The sequence below is a fragment of the Anarhichas minor genome, unplaced genomic scaffold (genome assembly GCF_050575085.1).
Source record: "Anarhichas minor isolate MPS153535 unplaced genomic scaffold, ASM5057508v1 ptg000073l, whole genome shotgun sequence".
In the NCBI taxonomy this organism is placed as follows: domain Eukaryota; kingdom Metazoa; phylum Chordata; class Actinopteri; order Perciformes; family Anarhichadidae; genus Anarhichas; species Anarhichas minor.
The window spans coordinates 5,346,194-5,368,168 of NW_027466519.1; the positions used below are offsets into that span (position 1 = coordinate 5,346,194).

General features: G+C 45.0%; 1 protein-coding gene across 5 annotated transcripts in view; it reads right to left on the minus strand.

Annotated features, from left to right (window-relative positions):
- The window catches only part of vav2 (vav 2 guanine nucleotide exchange factor), a 185,267-nt gene extending 164,162 nt beyond the window's left edge, over window positions 1-21,105 (minus strand). For 3 of the 5 annotated variants that reach the window (XR_012947835.1, XM_076079597.1, XM_076079595.1), the window contains exon 1: window positions 19,883-21,103. Coding sequence is in view for 4 of the 5 variants with exons in the window: in XM_076079597.1 (XP_075935712.1) it covers window positions 19,883-20,086 (204 nt within the window). In the remaining variant the exon portion in view is untranslated. Of the gene's footprint in view, window positions 1-19,882 lie in introns of all 5 variants that reach the window. The other 2 variants (XM_076079599.1, XM_076079598.1) reach the window with 1 other exon arrangement.
- Between the last annotated feature and the right edge of the window lie 870 nt (window positions 21,106-21,975).

The following is a 21,975-nucleotide window of genomic DNA, read 5'->3' on the forward strand; positions in this document are numbered from 1 at the left end:
TCTGAAAAGTCAACAAATATTGCACCCAACATTCCTCCGAGTGTCCTTAAAAAGCCTTCTGTTTTTCTGTTTTGTTGACGTCAGTTGAACTCTTGATTATTATCATCTCCACCAGGAAGATTATGCTATCACTCACGTGTGCCACAGAGTGAGTGTGCACCTCTGTGTTGTCCGTGGCTTATCTCACATTGTGCCGCATCAAACTGCTTATTATTTTTGAGTGGCCGCTTATGGCTGTATGCTCAAGGACCTCTCGAGGTTGCAGTAACTCACACTCTCTCAAAACACCTTTTATTGCCCGTTTTTATACTGCCAGCTTACTTTTTTCTTACAACCTTTAACCGGACCCCAGCCGGTAGGGGGGGGCTACTGATGACACAGCTGAGTGCATCACCGGGGGGACAGTTTGCTCACCTTTATTGGTTTGGATGCTGTGTTTGGCTAACAGAACTACCAGTACACTCACTGCTGAGTTCAAAGTGCGTTGTTATACTGTATCAAGATAAACCTGCCAGCCATCCAGAGAGTAGTTTCTGCAGATTTGACATAATCAACAATAAACGGTGTAACGGTATTGACGCCCCTACGCTCACAACACAACTGCCCGTTTAAACCAGGCCTTGTGTGTTTGTGTGTAGTCACTAATGAAGCCACTATCCGGGCCGTCTTAAAAGCACGCTTTCCTCAGACCACTCAATAACGAGTGAGTCTCATACAGCTGTAATGACAGCTGCGATTGCTGCCACAAACCACAAACAGACCTAATGATCTCAGGCAGTTCAATAATTCAAGAAGCAGATGCTGGAGTGAAGAGCGAAGTCGTGCAGGAGACAAGTTTCTAGTGCATTCCGGCTCAATCAACTGTTTGGGGACACAGCTGTCGAGAAACACGGCACACCATCGTGAAGATGTTGGCTAAAAGTGTTTTAGCTGCCTTGCCCCGGGGCACTGCGATAGAAGGCGCTGCTAAAACCGCATTAAAAACAAAATAGCAAATTAATCAAGTGCGTCGTTAAAGTCGGCATAAATGAAATGGAAGGGAATCCGGTGTTCCCATCACATTTTGTTGTCTAGCAAGCCATCCTATTGTTTTTTTCTCATTACCGCGCTCTCTTCTTGTCCCGAGGCGTCGGCAACCTGTCATTAAGAAGATGAGAAAAAGGAAATGTCTTCTTTTTATTCCGCTGGTTTGATTGCGCTTCTGAAGAACAAAGTTCCGTGCGGGATCCTGTTCGTTCTCAGAACCACGCGGATTCGGTTTTAATTAGGAACGCGCGCTTCAAGGTAACGGCGGCTTTAAAATGTTCCCACACGTCTCCTCGCAGCGTGCTTTATCCTCCGTATCTCAATAAGGCAGATAATAATTTGTGCTGTCTCATAACCTTGATAAAAGCACACCTGTCACGAACCGCCGGTGCTGTGATTGGAGTGTTTTTGTTGCTCCAGAGCCACTTCCATAGCTGCCGTGTATTAAAAGGCCGTTTTGAAGCTTTAAAAAATGGGGACTGAACAGACACTAGGATCAAGGTAAAACAGGCAGTTAGCATCAGATAACTGAATGATTGCAAGGTGAAGTTTAAAGAAGAATCTAAAAATGGTCCATTAGGGAACACCTTTAAATGTTAATGTTAACTAGATGTGATGTACAAGTACTCAAGCTAAATATTTCAGTAGCCTTTCCTCTACTAGGAGCCAGGCCTCTTCGGATTCTTGGAGGAACGGAAGAGAGGAGTGTCAGCATGGGTGCAAGGGGTCTGGGGACTAAAAAGCAGCAGTCAGGTTTCATGCAGTCAGGTTTCATCCTTGAGGCAATGCCCCCCCCCCCCCCCTCCCTCCAGAAGGGATGTCAGAGATTTGGGGTGACAGCCGCACCTTGAGTTGAAGCTGAGAAACACAGCTGGGTGAAAACAGCATGTAGAGCCGGCTTATTTCCTCAATTTAGTCTATTATGACCAAACAAGAGTTTGCAGACTGCAGGAAGGCAATTAAACTTGTCTGAGTTTGGCGTAAAAGAGAAACTTGAATTCAGGAGGCGTACGGTTGTTTACAGATGGACCACCATTGCCATCCCTAGAAGCATGCTGCTGCTGCCATGGCTGAAAACTAAAGGTTGGTACAAAATAAAGCTCTGAGGTGACCTTTGACTGGCAGCAACCTGTGAGCAGCAAGCTGGTGTCAAAACAAAAAGAAGACAACAACTCAAACATGTGGCTCAAGAACACCACAGGACACAGCAGCAGATGTGGAGAGGAGGCAACAGCTCCAAGCTGTTAGAACCTCACACACACGATTTCCAGAATGTTGATAATATCATCATGTACATGGCCAAGTGGTCCAGACATGTTTTAACAGACGTAAATTAGATTAAGACGCGCCAGAGCATTGAGGCGCTGTAGTGTTCTAACCACCATAATTAAGTAGCAATAAACTAATAGGCTAAACCCTATCAATATTAATGAAGACCATGAACTACGCGTTGCCCTTCCTTTACAACACTGAAAGAAAACACCATGTTTCAGTACTGAGTAAGCAGTAGCCAGCTACTGTGTTTCCCCACGAATAACGCAGAAGCATGACTGACAGACTAAACCCCAACGCAGATTTGTAGTTATCAATCAAACCAGTGTTCAACGATGCCGCGGGTTTCTAAAAAGGTTGCCTCCGTGATTACACAAATTAAATTCCAGCGGGAGAAAATACATCAGTTCTGCCAGTCAGACAGCCAATCACCAGTGCCATTCAGCTGCCTGGTTAGAAGTAAGCTCATTTAAGCCAGCGAGGCCCGTAATGATCTCCCAATAGTATCATCACTCGCACTGACATTTAAAGACAATTAAATACCTAAAGAGATGCAATATGTCTGTGTGCTCACTCTGAACCAATACATTGTGTGGATTAACCGGGAGCACACCTCTAATGGGGTACATCATCATATGCTATCAAACTCTACTGGGAACGTGTTAGCAGAGGAAGACTAACCTTTTTATTATTATCTCCGCCAGACGATTATGTGATCGCTTGCGTGTGTGCACCTCTGTGTCTGTCCACGGCTAATCTCCGCAGCAACTGTAAAATATTCTGGATGGCCAGTCATGGATGCATGATAGAGGACCTCTAGTGTTTGCAGTGGTTGACACTTTCACACAACCAATTGTATTGCCTACTCTGAAGCGGCCCCTTAACAGTTAATGGAACCACCAGCACACACGCTGCCGAGTACACCGCTGCATCTCCGCCGCTACTACACCGGCAGACAGCTTGGAGTTTAATTTAGTGTTGTGGCAAGATTGTAGAACGTGTCTTATACAACGACTTTGGGCCGATTGCCTGCATACATCGCCGCTTGTTTTTGAGTTGAAGTAGGTTTCTACAGCGCCTTAAAGCCTATTGGTGTTAGGCTTATTAGGGTTGTATTCACTTAATCACACAATACAGTCGTTGCAGACACACCTGGCGGAGATCTCCACTCTAATGAGTGGACTTTTCTGGAGTACTTTAATATCATTTAATGTCTATTATAATCTAAAATATAAAGCACTTGAACAAAGGTTCTCTCTCTCTTAAGAGTTTCATTATTTTCCGAGGGCTAGGTTTTCATTTCCTCCACATCTTAGCCGGAACAAAGAGAAAGGAGGTGAGAGCTGTGTGTGGGGAAAGATAAATGTCACCGGGGCCTGCACTTCATCATCTCAAAGGGCTATCTGAGGGGGGGCAGTCAGGGAAAATGTGATCCCGTACTCCCCCTATACTCCGTCAAGGTCAAGTCAGATTGGAAAACAAGGTACGGAGGAGAGAAATGAAAGAGCAGTGCCAGGGGCAAAGACGAGCAGGTCAAACTCAACATACATTGCGCCCCTCGGCTAAATGCTAGCCAGCAAAGTGGAAACAGTGACGCGTCTCGATGCGCCGCGTACCAAAGGCTGCGACGCAGGTGGAGACAGCAGAGGGTTTCATGAAATTAAAATGGTTTGTTGTTTTCCTGTGAGAGAGGCCTGTTGTCAGTGAGTTAATGAATACATGGTGGGAAACCTCGAGGGAGGGAAAGACCCAGTTTCATTGTGTGACAAAGGTGAAGGCACGCTGTCTTGAAACGATGGTCAAACTTGTGAATGGCTGGTAAAAGCATTGAGATACCAGTTACCCCAGTGTGCAGCAACTGCCTCAGGGCTGAAAAAAAAAAAATCGAATTGCAAATTAAATCAGTTTTTCTCGTGGTCTATATGCTCTACGAGCGTCGTCACAAACCCATCTTGTTTCCATGTGAATAGAATTAGGTCAAATATATCAGCGCCGTGTTGATGAAGACAATTCCAAAATCTCAGCCCTGTTAGCGTACCCTACTTTCCTGACTCAAAAACCCCAAAAATCTTACATATTTAGAAGTCTGACCCCGGATAGCACTCACTGACTTAGCACATCTGACGATGTTTTGACACCTGACTGACAACTGATCTCTGCGTAAATGAGCTTCAGCTAACCGACCCGTTAGCTTCACAGGCTCACTGCTCTGAATCCCGGGGCGCTGCTGATTCAGAGATACTACAGTGATAAGCGTAATGATGTAACGTGCTTAAACAGGCAATAAGTGATAGCGGAAACAAGCAGTGAACAGAACATTGACATATCTTTGACAATCTCGTTTACACATCTCCAAAGACCAATATGAAGCAACATTATTGGAATGATATTCACTCTCGGTAATCTCAGTTTTGGTCTCCTGAGGGAAATATCTGGCTCTTTAGCGGCTAAACGCTCCAGTGTGTTCTAGAGATTCACCGATACCGGCCCAATGCTCACTCAAATAGCTGGCATTGGGTTGAGTATTTGTTACATTTAGTTTTACAAAGTTGAGAGAGGAATGTTTAAGTCAAGCTGGATTTTGCCTCACACGTAAAATGATCAAGAGAATGAACCAAAACAATAAAGTAAGAGCAGCCAAAAGTTCATTTTTTGTGTTATTTTATCAACTGACAGAATTAACATTAATCAGCTACAGCTGAGTAAATTTGCCCATGAAGTTGTCATCAGGACAAGCAAAATCATTAGTCGGCAGATACAACTTTGCTTCTGCTTGTTAAGATACGATTTAAAAAAAATACATTATAATTAAAACTGTAACTTTTGAAATATGAAAAGTGTTCTTTTTCAAATTGTGATTTCCATCTAAAATCGTTTGTCATTCAGCCCTACAGTACGTCAAGGTACAAGGATATACTTTCTTTTTTCCAAATAGGATTTTTCTATAAATGCCATAAGAACCACTGATTTACCAGCACATTCCTCCAATAAAGCAGAAAACAGTAAATAATTTGCATGGATTTGGGGGGGAAACACATCCTGCCTCCAGCAGAGGCTCGACACGGCTGAAGCAACGGAAACTGAAACCGACACGGTTGAATGAAAAGGCAAATGTAATAGTTACCGTTTTTTTTATTCCACCGTTCTAAATCTGGCCGCAGCACCTGCACCGCATACTCACGTGGGATCAATGATGTAGAAAAAGCGTGTGTGTGATATCAGTACATGGAGAGGTTGCTTTCCAAAAAACCTTAAAATATGTGCAGAGCAGAAGCAGCACTTTCACTGCGATCTCAAGATCCCCAGGCGGAGAACATGTTACAATGTATTCTTTAAATGATGGAGGACTAAAGTGAAACACCACTTGAGATGTGAAAATTAGTGAGAAAACACAACAACGTGAAGACACACAGCATTAAGAAGTCTGGGGAAAACAGTTGCAGGTTGTCAGGATTGAAATGCAGAGAGGGGAATAACAGCGTTTTTCTTTTTCCAACCCCACTCAGAGAAAGAAAATGACACACTTTTGCACAACACAGCGAGCACTCGAGAAACGGTTTTCTTCTCAGAAATCGGCAAAAGTCATGATAAGAATGCAACACGAGCACGAGGGGTGCGGTTTGGGATAACAGCGTGGCGTCCAGGCTTCAAGTGCACGGTCCGGGGGCCAAGCATTGTTGGACTCGTCCGAGGCGGGGATGGGTGCGCTCTGAACTCTCTGTTCTCCGTCCAGATGTTTCTTGTTGTCTGGCGAAGTGCATGGGGAGCAGAGGAGAGGGGGATTACACAACTCTTTGTCTCGCTGAGGAAGAGTGGGAAGTCGTGAATATCCTCAGAGAAGGAGGGAGGAAACTAAACCTGTCATTGCTAATTGCGTTTTACATTTACTTAAGAAGGAGGAGAATTAATTTCAGTTGTATTCACCCTTGAGGCAGTTACACAACCAACACCTCTCTGAAACATTATGACTTTGATAACGGGCGGGTTAATTGCAGGGCTGTCATATTAGACTGATCAAGCATTAGCCAGGTGTAGCTGATAAACTCTCAACTGAGTGGGTTTGGCCATTGACCGCTGTTCCTATACAACAGACCTTTGTGTAAAACTGTTGACAGGACACATTGAACCGCACGTCAGTTATTACTCTCAGCCTTGTGAAGTATTAAAGCACGCCGGTTTCAGATTCGTAAAACATTCTCAAAGAAAAGCTAGTTTCATGTGAGGAGAATGGAAAGGGAGACTGAGCCAGTTGTGTAGGGGGATATCCATCGTTCCCACATCCATGTCTCAAAACCAGGAAACAATTCATGGTTTGTTTTCTAGTTAAGTATGGTGGTGTTTTTTGTTGTTTTTACTCTTGTAAAATGGTTTGAAAGAACAGTTCACCAAGAGTTAGGAGAGAAGATTGACACCATTTCCATGTCTTTATGTTAAAGAAATTAAACTAAAGTCACTAGGAGATTAGCTTAGCTTAGCATAAAGAATGGAAGCAGAGGGAAACAGCTAGCGTGGCTCTGTCTAAAGCTGAAAACATCTGCCAACAAGCCCCTCTAATTTTTTTATAATCAACACTTACATCATCTTTGCTTGATCCATAATGAAACGGAAATGAACAAACAGGTCTGATTTTGGACAAAGAGCCACTTCAGGTGTTTTGGCCTCTTTTTTTGGTAAGCAAAGCTAATTGCCTGCTTTTCACTAGCTAAGATCAATAACTAACCAAAAGTTAATATTCGAGGAAGAATTCCAAAGCTAAGAAGGAAACCAATGTTTAAGTGTATTAATAATTGACTATAACTAACAACCTGATTAAAGTACATCTGGGTACGATTTGTGGAAGCCTTCCAAAGGGTATGAAGGAAACTAGTGTATCGATAGATGTTTTAATTATTGCCTACAACTTAACGGCCTGATGAAAGTCCAGTTTCAAACAGGAAAGCCATCAGAAGGGAGAGTCAGCGTAGAGAAACACGGCAAAGTCTACTTTTCTTTGTACGGGTTCGCTGACCCAGAGACGGCCACAGCGTCCGTAAATCCCGCTCGTGTGTAGTTAAGGCGAACCTCTGTCTGCTAATGGAGGGTCCCTTGTGGAGAACCAGATGAGTGGTGCATGTCATTGTGAGGGACAGGAGAAAGCTACTAAAAGCTTCCTCTCAATCAGATTCTCTGTGTGTCTCTCTCTCTTTGCTTCCCCCCCCCCCCCAAGAGCTTCCGTCCTATTAATTCTAAATTGTTTAGCTCTCGTGTGTTCACGCTCCGTTGCTTTCATTATGCGAACACCAAACCGGTGGCAGGTTTACTGTTTCTTCTTCACCTTTTTCTTCTTTTTGGAGATGGGGAAACGGGATTGAGGAAGCTCACCTGCCTACCTCCGGCTGGCACTCGTGAGAAATTGGTTTTTAGGAATATCATCAATCACGGACGGACAGGGCGACTTGCCAGTTTTACAGGAAAGCGTCGAGATAGTCAATTTAGTTTGGGAAGAAATATATAAATAAAAAGATAAAGACTTTCCTTCCCTCACCAACTAGATCATACAACGTCAGAAGTGCTGAAACAACTGCAGTTTCTACATGGACACTGTTTAATGTCCATCTCGTTCAATCGATCAACTCGTGACCTCGTGCATGAACAGACAATGCCACCACACTGACACTCAAAATGTGCAAAAGAAAACCATTGTATTTTTTTCAAAAGGGTTCAGATAGTACAAACCGGCTACAAAGAAAGTGCAATGCGGCACTGAGAGACAGTTACACACTGCAGGAGTGACGGTGACAGATAACAGGCCCTCACACGGCGCTGTATGTCAGCAGACTAAATAAAAACACAACCATGCATATACACAGGAACTTGTTTCAGTGTTGCAACACGTAGTGGAAACATAATATGTACATTCTCAGAAGCGTCTTTTGTCTGATTTCTCTTTTCCCGCTGGCTCTTTTTCTACTTTTCCTCCCAAAAGCTTTTCAGTTTTATCGCTCCGGTCCTCCAGACAGGATTTCTTGAATTGCTGTGAAAAGTCTGCACGATAACTTCCCGAGCGGATAAAAGCATAAAATATGGGCTCCCTGGCTTTTGTTAACAGTGACAATTACAATGGCATTAGTATGCAAGATGGCAGCGTATTTCAGATACATTAAATGGGGAAAAGAACTTGGTCTGAAACCTGCAGAATACAAATGAACGTCTGTGAAAGACTGACAAGGTGCTTGTGTTTTCTCTGGATCAGGACAGTCTTGCCGGTTAAAAGGACCGACCTTCAACTGGACCCCCCCCCCCCCCCCCCCGCCCCGCTGACACGGCTTTAAGTGCCCTTGAGATAGATACTGGAGCCAGTGTATTTAACATTAGGATAAGATTACTTCTCAAAGACTATAATCTGTCATTGATTGATTTCATGTGTATAAATAGCCTGACAAGAGAATAGAATTCACAGGACCAAGTCCGTACTGTGAAGTTCATTAGCGCTGAAAAGACTAGTTGATTAGCGGAACAGTTATCATTTAGATTCATCATTTCAGCCGACTGTCAGATAAATAGCAGTAAACCCCTGCTGGTTACAGCATCGGGAAACACCGAGAATAACTTGCTTTCATTTCATTCTTCTGCCATTATGTCATAATTACTTTGGGGTTCCTTACATGATGAAGAGACTAAGAGATACTACAAATACAACGGACTGATTACAGCCCTACAATACCAAATCATTTCACAACTGAAATAATGCAATGTATTTGAAGACAACAATACTGAATACTGCTGTAGTTTGGTGCTGTAACGAAACACCAAGAACACAACCGGGGAAGGTTTAGATTACAAATCACAGAGCAGCGCACCGTGACCCGAAGGTGGAGCGCGAGGAAGCGATCTCTTCCACCCTCTGTAACCGGCGACACTGTTCCACTTTGTTTGCATGATTAACTAGAGACCGAGCCGCGGAGAGGATCAATAAGCGCTGGCCTTTTTAATGCGACCGAGTCGCGAGCGTTGCAACCCTGCCTCTGTGCCCTTCCCGTTCCACAGCCAATTATGTGATACGATCGATGCGCGTCGGTAATTGGATATCGGCGCTTTACGCGGCGATTCCTGTGGCGAAAGGCCCTGAGAAAAATCCATGGCTAGCGCAACGTATAAACACTGCTCCCATACTTAGCCGCCAGGCAGTGCGTCACAAGGGTTCGTATTATCCATTTCCTTTTGGCGAAGAGATAGAGAAAATATAAAGCTGTTTATCTTCCCCCCAGAAAGAGGCTGCTAATGTATTATAGTGTGTGTGTGTGTGTGTGTGTGTGTGTGTGTGTGTGTGTGTGTGTGTGTGTGTGTGTGTGTGTGTAGTTGGGGTTTGGAGGTGTCCACGGAGCTGCTGTGCTTCTCCCCGGAGCACGGTCCAGATCCTAATCTGTTCTCTACAGCAGGAAGCAGCCACAATCAGTCTGCCAGCACAACAACAACTTGAATTAAGACTCCGGCGAACGGCGCTGTTCTGACACCGGCTCGCCGCGTAACAGGCTAAGTGTCATAACCGACAGGCGTGGATGAAGACAGATGCCAGTCAAGCCCTTTGAAGGACAAACTGACTGGCTGATTAACGACTAAAGTGCCAAAATCAATCTTTTTTTTTTATTTAAAGGGGACGAAGGCCTGGTTTGAGGAGAGCTGCAGGGGAGATATTCAGCCATCTGGCTCCACCACTACAGAGAACGGAACCGCGGCCTCCCCTCTCTCTCTCCCTCTCTCTCCCTCGTTTCTCTGTGGAGCGATGGCGCCCAGCAGAGCGTAGCTGGCTCCAGGAGGATCCAGGCTCCATTCCACCGCATGCCCATGCTAATCACCCTCAACAACCGCTATGCAGATGGAGCCTCTTTACAAATCAGACGGCGTCCATAAGGCTGCGTGATCCCCTTTGTCCATCTCTATTAGAATGGCACAAAAAAAAAAAAAAAAAAAAAAAAAAAAGGGGGGAAAAAAGGGTGGCATGTTGTCATGGCGGCTCGCTTTCCTCAATGTGTGATGCGTCCCCTGACTGTTAGTTAGGTAAGATAACTACGAGAGGAGACTAACAGAATGAGCTTCCAATGGGGTGTTTTGACACATGCAAGATTTTAAAAGGTAATTCTAATTTTAGTTTAAAAGAAGAAGAAAAAAAATCTCTCCATTGTCAGTGAAATGCTCTTTGCTAGATTAGCTGTAAACTGCCTTTACATGACATCAGTTAAACTCTCCCTCTCAGTGTGAAAGATTAGGTCAATCCGGAGTTCCCCGCAGAAAACCCTGCGCTTGCATTTCTGACTTCCCTGAGGAATGCGGGGAAGAGAAAGAGGGAAGAGAGGCAGAGAAATGCTCCACAGGCTTTCGGTGGGGTGGGGGGGGGGGGGGGGGGGAAGAGTGTTGTGTTTTTTCTATCTTATTAAATACACATGATAAAACTGCAGGGCCCTGGCTGAGTCGCACCAGATCGGCTGAGTCACATTCAAGCCTCTGCGGAGTACCAAATGAAAGAAAGAGGGTGAGATGATACATAACAATATGATATTTTGCAATATGGTTTAAAAACGTGCATCACTGGGCAGAAGCACTGTGCTCCATCTGCTGTAATTACTGTTTTCTGCCAAAGCTAGTTTCCCTTTTAGATGTGTAATAATACAAAAAAAAAAAAAGAAAAAAAAAAACTTCATCTCGTGTAGTCCCACATTAATTGCTTTCCCTCACATGCTGAAGCGATAGATTTTGTCATTTGTACCAAATGTGATAGGACATTTGAGGCCAGCTGATATTTGAGAGTTTATCAAATGTGATGATGTTTAACCTGAGATCAAATCCCTGCAGACTCCCGTCCACCCACAGCGCTCGACTTCGCTGTTCAACAGTCCTCTTGTGGATGAAACCGAGCCGTGATATTAATACACGCCCACACATCAACACGTGCACTCTGGCGGCTTCAGAACTCAACCCCTCGATTGTTCCGCGGCAGCCTTTCCGCCCGAATTGTCACATCACGGCCCACGCGGCCCACATTCACATTGGGGCCCGTGTGCAGCCGAGTGTTCACCGCTCGTGTTTGAAGGCGGTGAGAAATAAAGGGGGCTTGTTTGAGTTCCACATCCACTTCCTGTTTCTGCTTCTTCCAGCAGCAGCATGGACGGACTGTGAGACAACGGGCCCCTGAGCACAGACCCACACCCCTCCTACTAAACAAACTGGAGCCACAGATTCAAAGAGACATACTTATGGTCAGTTTGCATCTCTTTGTAGAAGTTTTGTGTCTCTTCGTTGGCATTTTGTGTCTCATTTTGCCAGTGTCGTGTCTCTTGTCGGCCGTTTTCATCTCTTGTTAGTTGTTCTGCAGCCTTTTGTTGTCCTATTGCATCTCGTTTTGGTCATTTTGTGACCTCCCAACAATAAATGTTAACAGACACTGAGGCCCCCCGTCTCTCTTTGGTCGTTTTGCATCACATAGTGGGCTTTTTGTGTCTCTTTGTGGTCGTTTTGTGTCTCTTTTTGCTTGTTGTGCATCTCTGTGGTAGTTTTGAGTCTCTTTGGCACTTCCCAACAAGAAATATTAGCAGTAATTCCAAACAGAAGCTCGGGCCTAGGGCCCCCCTCAAACCTGTTGGGGCCCCTTGGCCTGTGCCCAGTTGGCCCGTTCAGTAATCCGTCTGTGAGCGGCAGCCCTGCACAACAGCAGCAGTGTACGTGTGACCACTCATTTACAATGAATGAATATTGACCTCAACTAGCACGCGATTCATTCGACTGCTGCATTATACAACGACTACGAAACCGCTCTCCCATTGATGTCGGTGCTGTGCATTCTGTATGCCTTTACATCTATTAATTTCACGAAAGCTTATGGCTGATTGGGAGATGCTATCTCACTAATGAATGTGCACATTACATGAGCTGAAAGCTTTGAGGCACACCTCGTCATCTGAATGGAATATTTCCCTCTTTGAGATCAATGACAGCATAGCATCGCATGGCAATATGAATAGCGAGTCAATAAAAGTTAGTTTTCACCCGTGTATCTATTAAACAATAACCGTAGAGCAGGATGTTGCTGTGGTGGAGGGGTCGAAATGTTAACTACCACTTGATTATGTATTAAAAGCAAAAAGCGCTCGAGTAAAGTCCGACAAAATATCAATTTATTGTCCGGCAGGTGCTTTTGCACAAGTCCCATTTCCTCTTCTCTTCGTCCCCTAATTAAAATAACCAGGAACCAGGAAGTAAGAAGGCTGAATTTGCTAAATTACAGAATAATCTCTGCGGTGCAGTCCTTTATCTGCTTTTTGGAACGGGCTAAGAGAGCACTCATCTCCTCTCCTTGTTGTTGTTTTTTTAAGTGATTCAACGGCATTGTTTGTCTTTTTTTTCTACTCAGTTGCTGTCAAAGTTGACATTGTTTCTGCTTTAATTACACAGAAATGCAAGACAATAATGGGTTTCAGTTCCTCAAATGTCATGACGTACTTCGTGTGCGTCATCCTGCTATAGATCTAAATGTGTTAAGTTGTTTTACAAAGAGACAGATGTTCACACCTGGATATCCACACTAGACAATGATATAGCTGTAAACGGTGGAGGTTTATAGTAACCACGAAGCACTGTGGAAAAGTAAAGGAAGTCTTTTATTTTAAGTAACATATCAAAATTAACAGTAAAAGTATATATTTTTTTTTACATCTCTTCTTCAATGCTCACCCAATCTTTTCATGTGCTGAATGTCAAACGACCACTGCACTGTGGAAGCCAGCAGCACAGAGGTATGAACACACCTGTAAGCACATCTCAGCTGTCCCAACACTGTTCCTCTTAAGACATTAAGGATATTTAGATGCTCTGTTTGAACAGCTGAGAACAGCAGTTCCCAACGCTCTTACTTCTGTTTGGAGCGAGGAAAGAGGAGGCTGCCCGGGGAACGCATGAGCAAGACTTTTACCGGACAGACACGCCCCCTTTTTGGGAAATATATAAGTGATTGGAAGCTGCAGCTGAACAGACCGTTTTGAAAACACATTACAAGCCCACCGCCCAACAGTCGTATCATATTGTTGCTGATATTTGGACAGTGCATACAGATGCAAAAACAAACTCAAAACCAACAGACGTTGCCACAGAGCTGGAACAGCAGCCATCTGATCCAGCTGTTCGTCGTCAACAAACACGGACGTCGCTTGGGAAGAAAGCGCGTCTCATTTCTCCAGAAAAGGCGTTTCCTCACTTTGCCCTGTCCTCACAGCTTTTCCGCCGTCTCTCATCGCAGCCTTCAGAGCGAGGACGCAAGGAGAAAAACGCAAGTGAAGGAAACGTGGATGCAGTTTAGGGAATTGGCATGAATCCACAGATAAGCTTTATTTTAAGAGGATAAATTCCTTTTCAGCTTACAAGAAAGTGTCACGAGTTAAACAGGAGCAGCTGGACAGAAGCTGAGGAAATTCTAAGAGAGGAAATTCTGACTTTTAGGCCAAGACTGTCCTTAAACTGGACAAAGTTCGAGCTCCGTCCTGTTGCAAGGCATCCACATCCGCCCTGATCAAGTGACCGTGAACAGGACACGGACTTCCTACCAGCTCGGGGAATACTGCTGTTATGTAATCTTACCTCAGTGTGAAGAGAGGTACGATCCCCTCCAGATCAATACACAGCTATGGCCTCTTATACAACCCCTGGGATTAAAAGGACTATAATTTATTCATTCATGGATTTTAACAACCTGGCTCATGTTTTCATAGCTCTGGCCGTCATTCCTGTTGGTTATGATTATCATATTGCTGACCAGGTCCATTCCTGGTGTGATGGACCGCAGTTGATCTGTAAGGATCCTCTCTCGCGGTTCGACACGTATGTGAGCGGTGGATTAATACTGCAGTTTAACTTTTACTGCTGATCGTTTAACGGACGATATTCATTAATAATAACAATCAATGCTTTTTAGTGGCCGATCCTGATAATGTTACATTATGAACAACTCTAAGACAAAAATCATCAGGAGAGCTAGTAACGCTGGCAGCACCGGAGCTAACAGCTAACGTACGGAGGTTCCATTGAGTTATTCTATGATGCAGTCGTTCTCTATTCAGTAAACATTTGTATTGGGTGAAGGTGCATTATGACATTATCATGACACATCCGATGTAATCTTGCAAAATCAAGCTGACTTGACTAAATACAGTTGTTTGAAGGAGATGTTTTTACAGCAATAATATCGAGGGAATTAAGATCCGTTTAACTTTCCTTTAACTTCATAATTAAAACTGCTAATGCCAACAATCTTCTTCCATGATAAAAATGCAATCTTTTATTTGCTAATATTTTGAATTGTGTTTCTATGCAAACAACCACTACAGATAAAAGGATAATATTTAGAATTTTTGACGGTTGACGGACAGACAAAAAAAGATATACATCTTATATATTGTTTGATAGTTAGAGTTAAATACAGCCTACTGCCCCTGAACTGTTCATAGGTCAGTGTGAAAGACGCACTGCTTGCTGCGTCCCTGGAAGGTTAAGACAAAGGCCATTTCCATCCCCTCAAGAAATAACAGTTTTGGTGCCAGTTGTGGAAATGTCAACACACAAGCCACAGGAATATCAAAAGTTACAGTTAAAATGCTGTCCGTGACCCTAGGAGCAGGATTAGCTCACACAAAGGGTGAGGAAAACCCAGACCTGGTCCCCCCCCATGTCAATCCCATTAGCTTCCAGTGGCAACGCCCCAGCTGTGCAGCACGGGACGTGTCCCTAACGAGCTCCATTAGCAGTAGTACCTGCATCCGGCACACGCTGGGGTCACGGGGTCAGCGCTGACAGAATGCAGAGATTAAATTACCCTTGGGGGGAGGCACTGGTGGGTGGTTGTCTACAGTATAGTCGCCGACCCCTTCCCCACACAAACAAAAGCATTTACCATGTCGTTTTAGTGGTTCGCACAGTCCCTCTGATCTCATTTCAAACCCTGCAGAGCTCTTTGAGACGCGGCTCAGTCACTTAATATCCAGGGGCTTAGCCCTGAAATCTGGGCTTTACGCTTCCAACGATAAATACTACTTCAATGAGTGTTATATACTTCAACAATTAATATTACTTTTATCATTATCACTTGAAACAATAGCTTCAAACACACACTTTGAACACCCCTCGACTCCTTTAAATTAATGAATGAACAAAAATGTCTGAACAATTAAGTACAAATAAGTTCCGTTTCGTCAGCGCTTCCTTCCAAACACTCCGTCTACAACACATAGGTACTGAAGAAAGTTGAAAAGCTAAAATACTAAAGAGCCAGATATATTTTTCTCAAAGGTTGATGGAGACCAAACCAGAACCGAAAAGGTTCTTCTCAGAACAGAGACAAACATGACGACCGGTGCGTTGCCGCTGCTGCTGGGAAACAAAGCTAAAGCAGTAAATAAAGAAGAACTGCACGCTCAACTTCTTATTTTTTATACTTACACTGAACACATTATCACATAGATTTTTGTTGGAATATGATGTTAATACATGAGGATTCTTCTGACAGCGGTTGTCTGGATTTGAAAGTTTGGTTCAGACGGATTCTCTGGCCCCTCCACAGCCCTGATGAAATAGTCAAAACTGTCCACTGTGAATGTAACCTCACCATCACGCTGGTGCTGCATTGTTCATTCAATCACGGCTTGTAGTATGAATAGCAGACTTTATGAAATAAATAAATCATATTCAAACCAGCTCCTGTAACTTGCCGGCGGAAGCCAATGTTTCCGGTGGGAGCCGGACAAAGAGGAAGCACTCTGGCTTATTGTGAGTGCAAGCGGCAAGCTCCGCGTGAGACCTGGAGTCCTGCGGAGCACCGAGAAGCTCCAGGAGGCCTCTGAGCTCAGCCGTCAGAGATTCAGGTCTGAGCACAGGTGCTGTAACGTCTCTACTTCCACTGCAATCCACACACACACACACACACACACCTGAGTCATCCCAAAGGCATTCACAACCACCTCACTAACAAGAAGAAAAAAAAGAATGAGAAGAGCTAAGTGAAAAAAAACACACCGCAGAACACACAAAAGGCTTCAGAGAGCACAGCTCGGTCTCGTCTTTCACACGCAGCCCGAGGCGCTGGATTCTGGATGTGTACACACACACACACACACACACTTTGGAGCTCCGAAGCACCGGCGCTCATTAACCATCCTTTCACGGCCTTGAGTTAAGGAGGCGAGCCTCGCCATCATTTAAAAACAGTATTTGACCGCCTCGATGAAGGTCATCTTTGACGGCTTCTTCGTAGGAGGTTCTTCACACGCCTCCTCTCAGCGATGAGGCAGAGACACATGTGAGCTCACAGTTTATGTAAGAAAAACTGCTTCTCATTCACGTAAAAATATCTACATTGATATTTACTACTAGAACAGTTACTTGTGTATTTACAGGTCAGTGCTTCATCCTTTACTCCATGAATATACAACACACTTCCTCACTGTGAGCTGGAACAACACCTTTCCACTTTTCAGCCACTCAAATGCATTTTATTCACACCCTTATTTATTCAGTAGATTCATCAGAGTGGAAAACAAATGATTATTTTACCAAATATGTCAGTTACCATTAACTGGCCAAAACTACAAATATATTCAGTGGACATTTTTTACAAAACAGAGGGAAAAAAACAGCACATCCTCCCAAGAAGCAGCAGTGTTTCTGCTTTACACGTTATCGATTATTAAAACTAATGTCAGTTCATTTTTAAATCAATCAGCACTGAAAACCCACGCACACGCGTGAGGAGAACATGTAAACTCTACACAGAAAGCCTCCTTTCTGACATTTCTGTGTTTGAACCCAGGACCAAGCAGGACAAATCAAACGCACCCTTTAACAGTCTCAAACTGCTCGCCAAAACCTCCGCCCTAAAAAGAAAGAAAAACGTTAAAAATCTCAAACCATAAAACTCATGTTAGAAACCCTTAAAAAAAAGCTACGGTTGGTGTGCACACTCAACATGTGGCAAAACGGTCACAGATTCAGATGTTTATGGACGCTCTCCATCAAAAATGTTCTCAGTGTTGCCGCTACGACTTCCCTCCGAGCTCCACAGAACGCACTACGGCACACAGGTAATGCACCGGAGGACCAACTGGGATCATTGCCAATGTGTAAATTGGGATTAGGGTCTGTTAACAGCAGCCGCTGAGTAGAATTAGTGGGTCAGTAGAATACAAAAAGGAGAGGCACATCCCTTTTGACTGAGTGTTAGAGGTCGCACAGCATTAAAACATATACGTTAGCACCTGAGTCAAACATAGCGAGACTAACTGTTTAACAAGCGAGGCATATTCAAGACAAAACTCAATTTTAGAAGCCATTAATCAGGAGCAAATAATGGAAGGACTCCGCTTCACCTCGTCTTCATTTGTTGCAGAATCACACGCGCTCTGACCTTTTTGCTTATTATAAATCACACACTACTGTTCTGCTGCCAGGACTTGGTTTAACCCAATTTGTCACCAAGGACTACCCCCCCCCCCCCCCCACACACACTTCCACCCTCGCCGAGGATTCACACAGTGGGACCGGGAGCACGGGATTAGTGGGCGGATCAAAGCGTGCCATCCAGACCTCTCTCTCATCTCGTAATCAGGGAAGTCAGCGGCCTCTGAGCCGATAAGTCCCGGCTACTGCTGGTTACTAGGCAAAAGAGAGAGAAGGACTTGGGGCTACAGTCGCAACTAACGTCAGTTATTTTGGAAGCATTTAGTCTATGAACACAGATATGCCCGTCACGTGTTCCCAGGGCCACGTCCCGGTCCCTCTTCTGTGTTTAATGTCCGTTTAGTGGCCGGGCTCCGATAGCGGCCGCCCTTGAGGCCGGGGACGAACATCACCGCTTTACGTGGAGGCTCCACACACATGACCAGGGACACTTTAGCTGAAAATATCTGTATGCATGTGATTAACTCCTGATCATAATCTAAACATCTGATGGACGAGTCATATCTGACCCCGTTTTCAGGTTATTTATCCCCACAAAACATATATCTCTCTAATATATAACGCAGAACTATCGGCCCTTGATCGTTATCAGCCCATTTATCGGCTATTGGCTCTTTGCCGCCAAACTATCGTTATTATATCGGCCTTTAAAAATCAACTATCGGTCGATTTGGTCCAAAACGATACAGAACCACATTTGCAGACACACAAACGCAAGTATTCAACTGGAAGCCAATTCCGGATAATGTCACAAAGCCTGTGTTCTGCTGCTCGTTCAGGGTTTAAAGGATCATCAGAACCGAGTGTGGATGGCATTTCTGTAGATGGACTCTACAGGAAGTTTTACTCCTCGAACCATACAGAAAAGAAAACAAGAAGTACTTACTAAGAAAGAGGCAGCCAGCGACGCAGAGTGAAAGCCAGACAGACAGATGCAACACACACTCGGGTTATTGTGACAGAAACGGGTCACGGTGTGCCAAGACCATCAGACGAATGGGCTGTCAGAAGGCAACTGCTCTGTTGACACAAGGATACCTGGAAAACACTGTGCAGGCGGGGGGGGGGGGGGGGGGGGGGCAGTCCTGATCCAGTCACAGTGCCAGCTCCCAGACTTCTGTCACCGTACAGTGAATGAAGGCTCAGTGGTACTTCAGAGCAGACTGAATGAATCAATAAGAGCGTTTGCCACAGAAACACTTCTACTCCGCCGCCGCGGTCGTGTAAACGTCCCGTGTTCACCAGACACTTCCTCCTGTTGGCTTTTGGAAACATGAATGAGCTCAAGGGGAGAGCGGGAGCTTCATCGAGACTGAGATTCCAAACCCTCTACATCGTGCCACCACGTAGACGTTACGTTTGAGTCCAACTACATACCACGATGGTTATTCCACTTTGACAGGACTTACTGTGAACTTTACTCCAAACCCTTCTGCAGTAAGACATGGGTCACATTTCAAAAGCAAAACAATCCTCAGCTTTGGGTTAACGGGAAACCATACCGTTTACTAAATCAAGAAGATTGGCGGCAAAATGGCATCACCCGGATGGCGCCAGAAAAGGTCAATAAAAGTAGAAAAACAGAATATTATCGTCGGTCTGACTGGATAATACTCAATTATCATCTTTTTCACCTAAAGTAAAACGTGCCCTCCTCGTACCCTGACAGTGAGCCGCCTCACAAAGGATGCTCCGCTGAGCGTGCTGCTGATGGGAGACTTGAGACGTTCAACGACAACACGCTTGTTTGTGAAAAGATGGAACAACATGCAGATTCTAGAGGTGTGATTAACTCGAGGTGTGGCAGTAGCTCTCTGTGCACGGTATGGCACCTTGCTCCTTTCACCCGTGTCCTGTGTGTGTTGCGGCGTGTACTGTGTGCACCGTGATATCTGTCGATATCTGTGGACCAGAATCCAGGAATGGGATGCTGTAAAAATGTCATTCCAGACCTCCCAAACAATGCATGGAACATGTCGGTGGCAAAAAAAAAAAAAAAGGTGTGAATGAGAAGCAATGCATGTAAGAGAGAGAGAGAGTGTGTGTGTGTGTGTGTGTGTGTGTGTGTCATCAAACAACCCATCATCTTGCTGGTTGGAAGTTCGCAGCTCACCTGTGACATCTGGGGTCTGAAATTGATCTCCTTCAGGTCCACCGAACCCGGAGAGAGGTTGTGCAACATCTGGCACAGGAGCACCCCGTCTCGCAGAGCCTGCGCCAGGTCGAAGACGGCCGCCGAGGGCCACACGACCCGGTGGTTCGGGGGCAAGACCTTGCAGTCTATCAACCACCTCCCGCATTGTCTCCACTCCTCCATAGCGGCTCCAAATGGGGGGGGGGACTGACTCCCCCGCACACAAAGTGTTTAAGCCGAGTCCTCGAACTGGCTCTACGGCGGAGCAGCTGAGAGCTGGAGGTTTCACGGCGCACGAGCAGGCACGAGTCGGCTTCCTTACCTGCGCGCGGACGTTTTAATCATTCACTATCAGCTGTGATAATCAGGCGATTTCGCAACCGTGCGTTACCGGGCTACACCCCCCATCCCAGACGCATGTCAGCTCTCCCGTCTCCGCGACATGGAAGTGAAGGCTTAGGGGGAAATAAACACTGAAATACGGATCCAGTTTAGCGTACACGGCGGCGGCGATGCGAGCAGACGACAGAGACGTGCTACGGGAATTTTCTCCTCTTCATTCTTGAAAAGTTTGCTTTGCATATCCAATCCCCAAAAAAAGAAGAAAAGGCGTTACAGTAGCGGCTAACAAAACAGCTGGATGCAGCGGTTTTTGTCATGTACCGACTTCAGTATAGTGGCTCACATTTCAGTGAACCAAACAGCACAGCCTCACAACACGATGTAAGGGGGAGAGAGAAAAAAGCAACACAACGTTTTTAAGTCTGTTTAGTTGTCCAACCAAAGCCCGGAGTCTCCAACCGCAATTTGCATTTAACCTTTCCTCGGAAGTAAAACAACAAAAAAAATGCAAAAAACAAGAACTTCCCGTAATATCCACAGCAAACAATAAGGGAAAAGAAGAGATAACACACAGGGCAGTGTTTGCCCAACGCCGGAACCCTCTTTTCCACAACACACGGGCGAAACAACGCTCTCCGGCAGCGGAAATATTTCCAGAGGGGGGGGGGATAATAAACACCAGTGTTTACGTTTATCCGGTAAACCCTACTTTGTTTGGCGCCTTTCTGCACGCCCTAAAATAGCGCTGCTGCGCGTGTGTACAGCTTGGCATGTCTGTGATTTCTGCCTCCCTTCCGTTCATGTCCTCTCTCTCCCTCTCTCTCTCTCTCTTTCTCTCCTCGTTTCCCTTTCCGACGGAGATGTTTAGCGGTCCCGACCCCCGAGCAGCACAAACGTGTGGCGAAAGTGCCCAGGCTTCTCGTGCGGTGTTGACTTAAGTGGAGGGCTGAGGGGGATGAACGAGCTCGCACGTGCCGATTATTTCGCGCAAAGGTAAAACTTGACTAGAGTGGCCGCACTTTCGTTAAAGTGGCTCCATACTCCCAAGAATGTGAGTTTCAGGGAATATAGATATAAATATATTTTGAACGGAGTTTTGAATGCGCCCTCTGACGGAGAAAGCGCGCACTGCACGTGCTACCGACACGAGGGGATTAAAAGGGACAGTTCAATCAAAAGTAATGATGGACAGGTGTGCTTTGGGAGAAAGCAGCTCATAGTTTTCAGTGACTCTGCTCACTGTGAAGTGGGTTGTTGTGAGTATTCATCTGAGTGCATTAAAACAATGATTTGGGATTTTGTTTTTTATTAAAGAGGCAGTCCCCCCTAATGTTATGTGTCACATTGTATATTGCCACAGCCAATAGCAGGTAGGCCTACTGCACAGCCATTTTTAAAAGGCAAGAGTATAACTAAAAGTCATGACATGTCAGCCTCTGCTGCTTCAATTGTTACAGCTTTCTCTTGCAAGTCTCAACATTATGCACATCACTAAACTGCTGGAGTGTCCCTTTAATGCAATTTTGAACCCCACCACCACAGGCATCAACACACTCAGGTATACAAACCACTCAGTTATTACGGTTATTGATGGGCCATGCCTGAATGATTAACATCATACAAATGTATTCATTATCTATTTCCTAGGTCAGTTTTGGTTCTCATACATAGCACACACTATATGCGACCACACCTATTTACCCATGAGGTAAATATATCAGGTAAAATTG